Here is a 14339-nt window from a genome sequence, read left to right as displayed (position 1 = left end):
CCAGCGCCTGCGCTGTAAGGTTTTTTTCGGGCATGCGCAGCTTGCGCTGCCCTTCCAACTTACAACGCAGGCGCCGGGGGCACTAATGAAGGAGAGGAGGAGGCGCCTGGCTCCGGAGCAGATACTGCTGGGCGGCAGGAGGAGCGCTGGTCCCCTGTGAGGGAGATGGCACCTCTGCTGTGAGTCCTCTGCAGAGCGGTCACTGGGCGCTGTGCTCCTCAGTCCTCTGCCATCCTCTGGGCTCTCCTCGTCCTCAGGGTGTCTCCGGTGCCTGCCTGCGGTGTAAAGAGCACCATGTAAATGGACCTGTGTTCGATCATGCGCACTGCGGCGCCATTCACATGTGGCTCTTCAAATAACGCCTTTAAGAGAAGTGTTGAAGGGCAGGACAAAGTATAGCAAAATTCACTGATCAGGATGGGGAGTGTTATAGTATGTGGGCTGGTGGGGTTTGTGTGGCAGGGCTGTTTTTTTTTTGTCCCAGTCCGGCCCTGTGCGTGAGATTATACATTGGGGCTGTGCGTGTCATTATACAGTGGGGCTGTGCGTGCGTGTGTGTCACTATACAGTGGGGCTGTGTGTGTGTCATTAATTATTTAGGTACACCATGCTAGTAACGGGTTGGACCCCTTTTGCCTTCAGAACTGCCTCAATTCTTCGTGGCATAGATTCAACAAGGTGCTGGAAGCATTCCTCAGAGATTTTGGTCCATATTGACATGATGGCATCACACAGTTGCCGCAGATTTGTCGGCTGCACATCCCTGATGCGAATCTCCCGTTCCACCACATCCCAAAGATTTCATGTTGTTTACGCCAAATTCTGACCCTACCATCCGAATGTCGCAGCAGAAATCGAGACTCATCAGACCAAGCAACGTTTTTCCAATCTTCTACTGTCCAATTTCGATGAGCTTGTACAAATTGTAGCCTCAGTTTCCTGTTCTTAGCTGAAAGGAGTGGTACCCGGTGTGGTCTTCTGCTGCTGTAGCCCATCTGCCTCAAAGTTCGACGCACTGTGCGTTCAGAGATGCTCTTAGGCCTACCTTGGTTGTAACGGGTGGCGATTTGAGTCACTGTTGCCTTTCTATCAGCTCGAACCAGTCTGCCCATTCTCCTCTGACCTCTGGCATCAACAAGGCATTTCCGCCCACAGAACTGCCGCTCACTGGATTTTTTTTCTTTTTCGGACCATTCTCTGTAAACCCTAGAGATGGTTGTGCGTGAAAATCCCAGTAGATCAGCAGTTTCTGAAATACTCAGACCAGCCCTTCTGGCACCAACAACCATGCCACGTTCAAAGGCACTCAAATCACCTTTCTTCCCCATACTGATGCTCGGTTTGAACTGCAGGAGATTGTCTTGACCATGTCTACATGCCTAAATGCACTGAGTTGCCGCCATGTGATTGGCTGATTAGAAATTAAGTGTTAACAAGAAGTTGGACAGGTGTACCTAATAAAGTGGCCAGTGAGTGTATATATATATAATATATATTCATTCGCATGCTTGCAGTCACAAGACCACCTGCTCCCGGCACCAGAGAATCCTCACAGTGTGCACGATATGGGGATTCACACACAGTGACTTTAGACATGTAGCTTAAGATCCGACAACCCCTTTAAGGATGGGCCGCGACTCATGGGCCACTGCTGTGTGGTTGCCCCCCAGGCTAAAATTTGCCAGCCAGCCCCTGGGTAGCTAGATTCTCCGGCTGGAGCGTGTCATCTAGAATCAACGTAGGAATGATCCCCGGCTACTTCTAGTGTTGGCGTTAGGAGTAGATATATGGTCAACCCAGTTACCACTGCCCTATGAGCTGGATTTTTGTATTCTGCAGACTTCCACGTACCTCTGAGACCCTCGCCATTGGGGTCATAACAAGCAGGATCACTACACAGGTTCACAGGAGCAGGTGTATAGCCAGGGAGTAATCAGAGGTCAGGAGCTGGATGCAAGGCAGAATACTCTAGCACAGACTGAAGGCTGGGGTGGAGTTTTATAGCCTGAAGACACAGTGCACATGAGACCAAAGACGCCATCTTGGAAGAGGGCAGTAATGCACAAAAGGTAAAAAATGTTCAGAGTCCTGACAATCAGATAAAGAAAATCTAGTTATTAGAGTTGAGCGGATTGATCCGCACAGGATCGAGTTTGAGTCTACTTTCTTTAAATTCATAGTTCCATGAGAATTTGAATACTTTGTGATGAATGGGCATCATTTTGGTAAAAAACATTTAGGCCCAGAAAAAAACACAAAACCTCAACTTTCACCTCTCTCCCGCCCCAGTGCTTGCTATCCGGTACTTTTCTTTCTGCCTTTGTGCACCGCATATCCATTTTTTCCTACAGGCTCGGACTTTCACCCACAATCAGCCTTTGGAGGTCATGGTGCATCTTAAAGTTGTGATTAGTGATGAGCGCAAGTGCTTGTTACATGAGTTTGCCCAGGGTGCTCCGGTATGCACCGAGTTTCGCTGGTGCTCAAGTGACAGGATCGAGTCCCTGCAGCCGCAAGATTCGCGGCTATCAGACAGCCACAAAGAACACGGTGATTGTTTGTGTTTGTCAGGCAATCCTCCCATGTTTTGTGGCAGCGGTGACTAGAACATGTCACACGAGCACCTGAGATACTCGATGCTGAGCACCCTAGAACTTTATATTATAAATGTGTTATGCTCCTTCTAATAAATGCTGCCCACCTTTGTCTGCACTATCAAGAGGAGTGGAAAGTTGCAAACATAGCCTTTTTAGGCTACTTTCACACTTCCGTCGGTACGGGGCCGTCGCAAACTGTCGGCCCGACGTACCGATGGACGTTGTGCAAAATAGTGCACAACGTGGGCAGCGGATGCAGTTTTCAGATGCATCCGCTGCCCATTATGAGTTCTGGGGAGGAGGGGCGGAGTTTCGGCCGCACATGCGCGGTCGAAAATGGCGGACGCGTCGCACAAAAAAAGTTACATTGAACTTTTTTGTGACGACGGTCCACCAATTACTGACGCATCCAGTGCACGACGTATGGAACATGTGTCCATACGTCGCGATGTGTCGGTAATACAAGTCTATGTGCAAAAAACGCATCCTGCGGGCAACTTTGCAGGACGCGTTTTTTGCACAGAACGACGCATTGCAACGTCTTTATAAAGACGGAAGTGTGAAAGTAGCCTTAAAGTCACGTAATTGGTGCAAATTACCCTCAACACTTTCCATGAATTTTCATTGTGAAGATATCAAAACTCTTTTTCTACCAAAATCTGGAAATAGTCGCAGGAGTAACAATGAAAAATAATAATTTGACATATGCTCAGTTATAAATATGTCAGAACTAATAAGCAATATTTTCTGCTCTGTTTTACTGACACTTTAGCCAATTTATTACTGTACTATTAAAAGTGGATGCTCCCTCCAGCAAGGAACAGCATAAATATCAGTATAAATCTGACACCTTACTAGCGGTGTAATAGAACACATGTTCCATGCCAGTGATTTTGAGGTTACCATAAAGCCATGAAGATTTTTTTTTTTTTTCTCACGCATGCTATCTGTAATGGCTAATTCAAATACAGCTTGGTACAAAACAAGCTCCGTATGCCATTAAAGAATAAATATTTTTGTAACTTTTGCTAGGATTCCTTATTGGGTGATGATAGGGAATCAAGGATAGAAAAAAGTTACATTTATTCTCTCACCAAAATAGAATGTCAGTGGAATAAAATGCCATAACGCCCTAATATTCCCTATGAAATATTTTATATTATGTAGAATAGAATGCATAACCAATGCAATGATTTGCACTTGTTTTTGAATCAACTGTGACAGCTATCAATATCTGTACCTAACATAGGTTTCAACTCACTTGTAAAGCGCCATGGAATAAATGGCGCTATAACAATAAATAATAATAATAATAATAATAATAACTTCACCTTTAAATACATGTGACTATATTATGCTGTACAGTATTTATAGACACTATATTAATATTCATTATAATTACCATATATAAAATATTCTTTACTGTCTGTGACATTTATCTGTTTCGGAATGAGTAAGCATACTTCCCACAGCCCCGCACAGGGTTAATATACGCAGTGATGTCAGAGCATAGAGATAATGCACACAGCGATGTCACAGTAATGATATAATCAATTAACCAAGGTTACATCTAATGAACCAAACAAACAGTGATGTCACATTAGCGAGGAAATACCCATAGTAAAGTAGTGTGATCGCTGACATACACTGACCAAAAAGGGCAAGAACAATATATGGGCCTTTGGCGGTCCCGTAGCTCATGATAATACACAATTCCACCTGCTTTGGAGCTTTTGGGCCAAAAAAGACAAAGGGGCTATGTATTAATGCAAATGCACCAATTTGCACCCTCAGTTTCTATATATTAAAAAAATGTGACTGGTACTGCAACCTGTCACATTGTTTATGCAGTTCCATCTATGGACAGCTCAGTATAGTGAAGCTGAACAATATATACAGGTTTGTTGGAAAAGATTCAACGTAACTTTAATAGAACCTGTCATCAGAAAAAACCCTATTAACCTGCAGATATAGAGTTACCTGCACGTTACTAGTGTTACTAATCTGCCCGGCTCCTGCACTGAGCTGAACGTTGCAGGAAGGAAATGAATTTTATTCCCCCCGGCAGCACTCAAGGTTTCATTCATGGGGCGGTGCTGGAGCGGGTTCAGTCACCGTGCCGAGTATAGAGTGTGGCAGCTGTAACCGTGCCCCCGGCCCTGACTGATAGCCGACCCCAATGCAGAGCCAGTGTCAGTCAGTGCCGGTTGCAGCTGCCGCTCTCCACATAGAATGACTAAATCCGAGCCGGCACCACCTACATGACTGAAACCCAAACGCTGTCACAGAGAGTAAAGTTTATTTTCTCACGCCAGCATTCGGCTAAGTGCGGGCTCTGAGTAGGTTTGTAGCGCTATGAACCTGTAGATTAACCCCATATCTGCAGGTTGATAGCATTTTTCTGGTGACAGGTTTTTTAACATAATTTGTATTTTACTCATTTAACTCTCTGGTGGTTGTATTATTATGAGCCCGGTGGGCGGTCCTATTCAGTGATTGAAAGCTATCTCTGTATGCACAGTCATATACGGAAAACAGTTCCTCCTGCTCTATAACATCCTGCCTGCAGATCAGATACTATTTTCAACATGACAGGTTCCCTTTAACAATAGGAATAACATAGCTTTACATAGATGCCTAGCTAATATCATCTTCATCAAATACTTACTCTTCTTACAGAAAGTATCAAAAAGTTAAAGTATTAAACTTATTAAAGAGGACCTTTTTACCAAATTTTTCATGTTGAAGTGGACACATGATGTAATCTTAGCTGCAGAGCAGATTAAAACATTGTTTTTTCTTTAACTTTGCCTCTCCATTGCGAAGATAATAGAAATCAAAGTATTTGGCACCTATTGAGTTAAAATGTATGGGGTGTTAACAGATAGTTTTCACTGGGGGCGTGTACTTATCCCCCTGTGTGATGCTGACCAATCATAACTTCATTATGTTTGACATACTCTCTTGTTTAACTCTCTATATATTTATTTAATGATCTTACATTTTAACTTAGTAACAATATTGAGTTCATATTATGTAATTTATATGTAATTCTGTTCCAGTATTGCAAGTCGTACATAACTAGACAATTAAAATATCTACACAATGTATGTGATGGTCACTAGGGGCCACTTTTCCCTTGAGACCATTCTGATACATGAAGACCATTGAGTTTAATGTGTTGTTATACTGTCATGGCATGAGTTACCGGACACTGAACACAAAGTTGACAACAAGACGCTCAGTATTTGTTCAGCTGATCAGTGTAGTAGGAAGAAGAAAAAAGAGAATTGCATAGGTTAACTCTCATTATTAGGATATTGTCAATGATGTGACAGTCCATATGTAGATTTACCCCAACATTTAATTTTAGAAGCTAACACAATGAACACACAAATTTAATAAAAGTCAATTACACAAGTTGATATTTTAGGTTATATAAATGTAATAAATAGGGACATGAATGGATTGTAATGCCAGATTAGAGTAACATACCAGATAATTACATGGTGCACAACAGTCCTAAGAAAGGTGTATAATCCCAGTTGCAGCTGTTGGACTGGTCTGTCAGGGGACCGCGACTTGTGGCCATCACAAAGGGCTTAGACAAAGCAAGGACAATGAGATCCAGCAGAGGACAGTCCAATGTAATGTTGCTAACAGTTTCGATCATTTATATATACTATAGGGGTAGAATAAAGGTTAATTTCCAGTGGGCGATTTGTTAAACAACCTCCGATGGTCACCATGCTCGCCAGTCGGCAGTCGTTTCATAGCTCGTCAATACAGGCAGACCGCACTTCAGATGCACATAGAAAGGTCAGAGATACATCGATCAGTGCTCATAGTCTGCCATTCCATTGTTCAGGACGATGTGCTGCTGAGAACAATGATCTTTTGTGTAGCACGCTTGTACGTCAGGTGATTGGCAGCCTCCTAAGACTGCACGATCATCGTGAAATAGGCATGCTTCCTAGGAATGCTGGTTCATGATAATCGTGCAATGTAAAAGGACCTTTTCTTTTTGGGCCATCATCTATTTGCCTTCCTGTAAGGGCAATTTTAACTGCAGATTTTACAATGAGAAATAACCCCTTGTACAGAGTGCTGTCAATACCTCAATCATTTCCGCTGGTGGGCTAAATTACCTTAACCAGACACTGGTGGCACATTGGTGCATACCCAGCACATTCTAAATGAAACCTTAAAGGGGTTTTCCCATGAACAAAGCTCATTTTATTCAGTAGACCTTGAAACAATAATAACTTTCACAACTGGATGTGTTAAAAAATGTTCCTGTGCTGAGATAATCTTATAAATGTGCTCCTGCTGTGTACTGCATAATGGCCGTCTCTGACTGTGCAGGGATATGGTCTGCATATACAGCATCTCCTGGGCAGGGAGGAAGCAAAAGAGAGTATATAGACAGGACAGGTTTCAATTGCAGCTGAGTCTTTTTGTGAGGTAAAACATTTTCACGACAGTTTTTAAGGAATATTTTACCTCAAAGAAAGAATAATTTGTCTGGATCCTTTTCTTTCAGCATATTTACACCATATGTCGTGTCCCCGACTTTGATGTGGGCTCCGGTGCTGAATCCACTTGTTTTCTCGCACATGATTTAATCAGCCGTCATGTGCTTTTAAGTGCAGGGGATGGATCGGAGCTCCACTCACGGCTGCTAGTCAGTTAAATCCCAGACGTTAAAAGCCAGATGAAAGAGCGCAACAAATCCCACCTATCAGCACCTCTGCCACATGATCGGAGGCTGCTGATGGGTTGTCATGACAGCTAGGGCTGCAGAAGACCCCTGTGCTTGTCATTGTGAGCCTCCTTTGAATGCCGGCCTGTGGCTAGCGTTCATAGGAGATCGCGATTTCTGCTGTAGATAGCAGGGTTGAAGCACTGCTAGATATAGAACAGGCAATCGAACGGTCACAGTTTCAAGTTTCCTAGGCAACCATTGAAGACAGTACAAAGTGAAAAGAAAATTTGTTAAAAATATGAAAAACATAGAAAAAAAACCGAAATTTCAAATCACCCCGTTTTGCCCCATTAAAGAGAAAACAGTTAAGTAAAAAATACACATATTTGGTATGGCTGCATTCAGAAATGTCCGCTCTATCAAAATATAAGGGAAATTGATCCAATCGGTAAATAGCGTAATGAAAAAATTGACACGCCAGAATTAAGTTTTTTGGGCTGCAACAACATTGCAATAAAATTCAATGAGGTGATCAAAACATCATATTTCCCCTGCAATGGTATCAATAACAAGGTCAGCTCAGAACGCAGTAAATAGGCCCTCACCCAGCCCTAGATCACAACGAATGAAAACAGTACGGGTCTTAGAAAATGGCGACAAACGTAAAAACTATTTTTCATACAAATTTTGAAAAAGAAAAAAATTCACCACCAAAATAAAAAATAAACTATGCATGTTTGGTATCTGCAAACTCTTATTGACCTGGAGAATCATATTGCTAAGTTAGTTTTACCATATAATGAACATGGTAAATAAAAAACAAACAAAAAGAATTGTGTAATTGCACTTTTTTTTCCTGTTTTCCAGTACTTTATATGGTAAAATCAATGGTGTCATTCAAAAGTACAACTCGTCCCACAAAAAACAAGCCCTCATATGGCTATGTAAATGGAAAAATAGAAAAGTTATGGCTCTGGGAAGAAAAAATGAAAACAAAAACTCAAAGTATTGCAAAATCAGGAGTGGAACAATCAGAGGAAAAGTATAATAGGAACACATCACCACTTCCGTATTTAAATGGAGAAGTGGTGACGTGTTTCTATTATACTTTTCCTCTGACTGTTCCACTCCTGGTTTTGGCTTACAGATACTGAGGTAAAAAACTCACCAAATACTGAACTTGTAAATGTGGCCTAACAGATTAGATGAATAGATAGATAGATAGATAGATAGATAGATAGATAGATAGATAGATAGATAGATAGATAGATAGATAGATAGATATTGGCTAGAACATACGAACCCTTTTAACTTTATCCCCAAATTTTGTATAATAAATAAATAACACAAACTTGGGCTGAATCAGCACATAGACTCTCATTTACCAGGCAGACTTGAACCTTGGAGCTTGCGGGCATATTGGGAATCACAAGCTTGGTTTAAAAAAAAAAAAAGAGAATTTCCTGCAGTCAGTGGGTGGGTAGTCACACTGTTATATAGTTGGCCCCAAGGGACGATGGCAGAGCAAAATAGCAGAAGGATGGAATTAGAGTGGCTTTAGCACAGATGAGCAGGTTTCTGTCGCCGGATCAGTGGAGATCACTGGCAGGGCCCCACTCCAGGGAAGCTTGCAGCTATATGACACATTCACCACTCAGTGTTTTAGCCACTGGTGCATGGGGGTGGGGGGAGCAAGAACGGAGATGATCAAGATCTATAATGTAAGAAGCCAATATGTGGCCTGTAATGTACATCATCCAGTGAGTGGGGTCCGCTCGCCGATCATTCTACCCCCACAGCTAATTACTCTGGAGGAACTTGTATAATATAAGTGCTCGCTGAGCTTTGTCTCCTGTCTCCCAATATAACCTTTACCATTTTTCAAGGTTCTGTAGGTGTAAAACGACTTGTAATAACGATCTGACTAATATGATTTTTGATGTGTAACTTTAATGCCTAACCTTATCACAACTGCAGGGCATTTCATGAGTGCTCAGCTGTAAAGAGCCGTGATTTATAGGGATAACAGGAGGGAAAAAAGACGTAATTCTGAAAGGAACCTTAGACAAATGGCATCACAGGAGCTTTTTATTTTTTCTTTTGACTAGTAAGGGATGTTCAGTTGTTTTATGAGCGCCATCCTGCTCAGGCCTCACCTCCAACTTATTGTGACATGATTATGTGAAGATGCAAGAGCCATTAAAGTAGATTACATCAGGACAGCGGCATTCTGGAAATATGACATGGTTCATTCTTCTTCTCTTCTGTTTTGGGTGAAGAATTCGATCCACCAAGAAGATGTTATTATTAGTGGGAGGACTGCCTCCTGGACCGGACCGACTGCCCAGCAACCTGGTCCAGTACTATGACGATGAGAAGAAGACATGGAAGATACTTACAAGTAAGTTGTTTGGCGTCTGGTACATATATATATATATATATATATATATATATATATATATATATATATATATTGAAGAACTGAATTTGTTGTACATTGTTATTTCATGATAATTACCAACTTAACGAGGTTAAGCTTTATGTGACTGCAGACTTGTGACTCCTCACATGGTGGGTGGTCATGTACACTTGCATTGAGCGAGTTCGCCCCCATCCAGGCGGAATATGACCAAGAGTTTACATATCGCGTACTTGCAGTCACATGACCGCTCGCTGCCGACAGCGGAGAATTCTCACATCACGCGATATGAGGATTCACAAATCTGCAGCCACATATAGTGACTTCAGACTTGCATACTAAGGCTGGACAAGCCCTTTAGGATAATGCTTTACCTGCCATGTTATACAAAACCTTACACGTATATTCATATCATGATACTGGACCAAAGTGAAATACCTCTCTTTGAAAATTCTCTGCATCTATATATTAAAAATGGATCTTTACTAGATTTTAAAATCCAAATCGCAAACATTATTAAATTGATCTCCTAGGCCTGATGAGGCTGATTAACTAGCTTTCAAAATCTATGTCTGATTAGACGCATAAAGGTTTTTGAAACATTTCTCTCTTGATGCTAAATGACCGTATTATTGCATACAGTTTTTGTATTGTGAAATCTTGCAATATATCAAATATGAAGCGGTTATCCTCTGCTAGGATATTGATCACCTATCCTAAGGATACATGATTATATGGTAAAATGTCTGTTACCAAGTACAGAATTATATGTTAATCTGAGAATTTGAATAGCCTCTACATATTTTGTGACACCGTAGAAGACATGTGTGATCACCTGCTATTTCCACCAATTGCCTTGACTTCCACCAATCAGAATCTAAATTCACCTGTTCACTGGGTAGTTTTGATTTAAAGGTGTTTTCCCATCAAAAAAGTACATTGTAATCCATAGATCTTGATATTAAAATATATTTCACAATTGTATGTGTTAAAAAAATGTTCTTGTGCTGAGATAATCTTTATAAATGTGTCCCCGCTGTGTAATGTGTAATAGCCGTGTCTAACCGTACAGAAACATGGTCTGATCATACTGCATCTCCTGGGCAGGGGAGGGAGGAAAGTAGTATACAGACAGGACAGCACAGGATTGCAGCTAATTCTTTCTGTGAGGTAAAACATTTGCATATAGTTTTTAAATATGTTTTACCTGAGAGAAAGAATCAGCTGTGATCCTGTGCAGTCCTGTCTGTATACTACTTTCCTCCCTCCCCTGCCCAGGAGATGCAGTATGATCAAACCATGTTCCTGTACGGTCAGACACGGTCATTACACAGTACACAGCAGGGGCACATTTATAAGATTATCTCAGCACAGGAACATTTTTTAAGATATCCAATTGTGAATTATATTATTAGCCCAAGATATATTGATTAAAATGTCCGGTACTTTGTTGGTGGGAAAACCCCTTTACAGAGACTTTGTCCAGGTGGACAGGTGGATCTCTTCTGCTTGCATTAAATACCATTGTTTGTATCTTATTCAGACATCTGTGATTCTTCTTGTAAAAAAACGTTAATCTCAGACAGCACACGGACTGCACTCTGATGCCATCTATGATTTCTATTGCTAGTTTTCATCCGTGCTGCTGATAAAAAAAAATGGACATGGCTCAGTGATTTTTGCTATCACATATGGTCCCAAAAAAAAAAAAGGACATATGAACAGCCCCATAGGCTATAATAGGTACGTGTTCTATGGGAGAATATCACAGAACATGTACGTGAAACATGGAAGTCTGAATGAGGCCTTAAGCAGATTCTGGCTCATTTCCACTTTAGATAACATATTGTACATTGTTATAGTCTCAGTACAGATATTTGTAACAGATTACATTCTGGATCACCATACATGTTCTTGAGAAAATTTGAGATAATATTTCATATGTTAAGGAATGTTTGGCTTCATGTAGTCATTATAGTAGCAAATATTTATTAGAATAATTCTGTCAATTAAGAAAAGGGAAGTATACAAGGAATAGCCTGCAGCAATCAATTAGATTGTAACTTTTTATTGTGTCGTTTAAAAATTAGCAATAAGCATGAGAGTGATTACTATAATTAGTTTTGCTCTCTGTTACAAGTTTCATGTGTGTTCCTAAATGTGCATTACTCAGTTTAATAATGTGCATACATTTTTCATGTATCATAACACTGCATCTTCTAAAATGTCACAATAGGTTAAGGTAAATAAAAAGTTGGATTGTCAGATATGACGTGCTTCTTCCAGTTTGCATGTGTTTTCCTATCTTGGCATACCATGGCATTTTTCAAGGATGCGCCATCATTTGTTTACAGCAGGTCTCATTACCCATACAGAGTATGAATGCCTTAGAAACAAATATGGAGGGTGCTTTATGGTTTTTAGGATTTTCCCACAACAGACTTATGCCCTTAGGTTCACCTGTTAGGGCACAATCAGACGGCCTTATCAATCAGACCTAGATCAGAATGCAATGCTCGGACTGGCCGTCGGCTCCCCCGATCCCAGTGTGACCGCTGCATAGAAATATATGAAGATGTCATGCTTCGGTCGGGAGAGCTGCCAGCCAGTCCGAGCATTGAGTTTATATTGGATACTTAAGGGTATCTCGAAAGGTCAGCCTTGGAGAACAATATGGTTTAAAAGCAAACTATCAGATCAGATGCACAGAAGTATTCATGTGAAGGTGCTGATCAACGACCTTTTGTTACTGATTCTTCAATAAAATTATAGAAAAACAGTTGTAAAAGTAATTAAAGAAATGTAAAAATTCATAAATTAATGATGGATCTCTTGGAGTATTGTGCATATGGGCTCTCCAATGCTAAGGAACACAAGGCCAAAGGCACACTATATGAAGCTTTATGGTGCTACCATTCAGCACCATAGTATGCACATATTCTCTCCTAGAACCAATGCTTTAATGGAAAATATTGGCATGTAGTGACATCCAAAAAGCAAACAGGCATTTTTTTCACATTAAAAAAAGCCTCCACGGAGACCAACAAAGACATAATGATTCTATAGCTGTAAAAATTAGAGTGCAGAGTTATAGTACATGTATGTGTATGCACCCGTGAGGGGTATTTGGGTTTTGGTGTGCCCCTTTAACTATAAGATTCAACAGCCCCTGGTTTAAGAATGGTTTCTGCTGTCCCCATCTAGTGATGGTGGAATGAATGCAGATATACACAGGAAACAGTTGTGGCAAACGTGTGCACTGCGCAATTTACAAACGTAGGTACTCTCCTGTATCAGTCCCTCTAACACCAGCACCGGACCACAGGCATCTCTGGAGGGGCAATCCGTTTCACAGACTCAGACTCCTCTGGGGTGGCAGCCATCAGACAGGAATAAGCCTACTTGCTCTGCTCTGTTGTGGCTGATCTTATGGCTGAGATATTTTGCCCTTATGGCAAGACTACTTAAGGCTGATGCACTCTTTGCTCACAGGAGTAAGCCTCTCTGCTCCTCTATGAGGTGGAACATCATTTTTGTAAGAGGGTGATGAACTCATTTTTTTTGACCCTCTTACAACCTGGAAAACAGTTTTATTATTCATGGAGGAAAAAAGACATTGAGTACACAGTCAAATACAGAGATATCACATCACTGCCATGTGAACATAGAGAACAGACAAGTACCATAGACCGAAACATTCTTGATTTTTTAAAAGAAAATGTTGAGTTGAACATTGAACGTAGTTGCAGACATACATCTACCAGTTATAAATGTAGCTACTAGTTTTGCAATGTGTACAGTGGCTTGCAAAAGTATTCACTCCTTTGGCATTGTCCATGTTTTGCTACCTCATAACCTGAAATTTCAGTTTTTTTTAGCAGTTTGCATCTGTTCATGCAAAGAAAGAACATGCCTATAACGGTGAACTTTGGTTTTCTTTTTATTGTGAAGAAAACAAATAGGACAAAATAACTTAAAACTTCAGTGTGCATAACTTTTCACCCTGCTAAAGTCAGTATTTTGTAGAGCTTCCTTTTGCGGCAATTGCAGCTGCAATTCACTTTAGATAAATGTCTATGAGCTTTCCACATCTGGTCACTGGGAATTTTGCCCATTCCTCAAGGCAGATCTGCTCCAGCTCCTTCAAGTTAGATCTTTTCCTCTGGTGAACAGCAATCTTCAAGTCTGACCACTGATTCTCAATTAGCTTAAGGTCTGGGCTTTACCTACGCCACACCAAAACATTTACACGTTTTCCCTTAAACCACTCAAGTGTTGCTTTAGCACTATGCTTTGGGTTATTGTCTTGTTGGAAGGTGAACCTCCGTCCCAGTCTCAAATCACTGACAGACTGAAAAAGGTTTTGCTCAACAATATCCCTGTATTTCGCACCATCCATTTTTCTGTCGACTTGGACCAATTTCCCTGTCCCTGCTGCCAAGAAATATCCCCACAGCATGATTCTGCCTCCACTATGTTTGACTGCAGGGACGGTGTTCTTGGGGTGATGAGCTGTGTTGGTTCGGCGCCAGACAAGGCGTTTACCTTGGTAGCCAAAAAATTAAATCTTGGTCTCATCTGACCACAGCACCTTCCTCCACACATTTGTTCCCACAAG

At 41.2% G+C, this 14339-nt stretch overlaps 1 protein-coding gene across 2 annotated transcripts in view; it reads left to right on the top strand.

Annotated features, from left to right (window-relative positions):
• KLHL14 (kelch like family member 14) overlaps window positions 1–14339 on the top strand; it is a 156391-nt gene that overhangs the window by 53583 nt on the left and 88469 nt on the right. For both annotated transcript variants that reach the window (XM_077270421.1, XM_077270422.1), the window contains exon 3: window positions 9582–9703. In XM_077270421.1, coding sequence (XP_077126536.1) covers window positions 9582–9703 — 122 coding nt within the window. The remainder of the gene's footprint in view (window positions 1–9581; window positions 9704–14339) is intronic.

The sequence above is a fragment of the Ranitomeya variabilis genome, chromosome 6, assembly GCF_051348905.1.
Source record: "Ranitomeya variabilis isolate aRanVar5 chromosome 6, aRanVar5.hap1, whole genome shotgun sequence".
Taxonomy (NCBI): domain Eukaryota; kingdom Metazoa; phylum Chordata; class Amphibia; order Anura; family Dendrobatidae; genus Ranitomeya; species Ranitomeya variabilis.
Note: the sequence above shows the minus strand (reverse complement) of the source record. Positions and strands in the feature narration are given on the sequence as shown.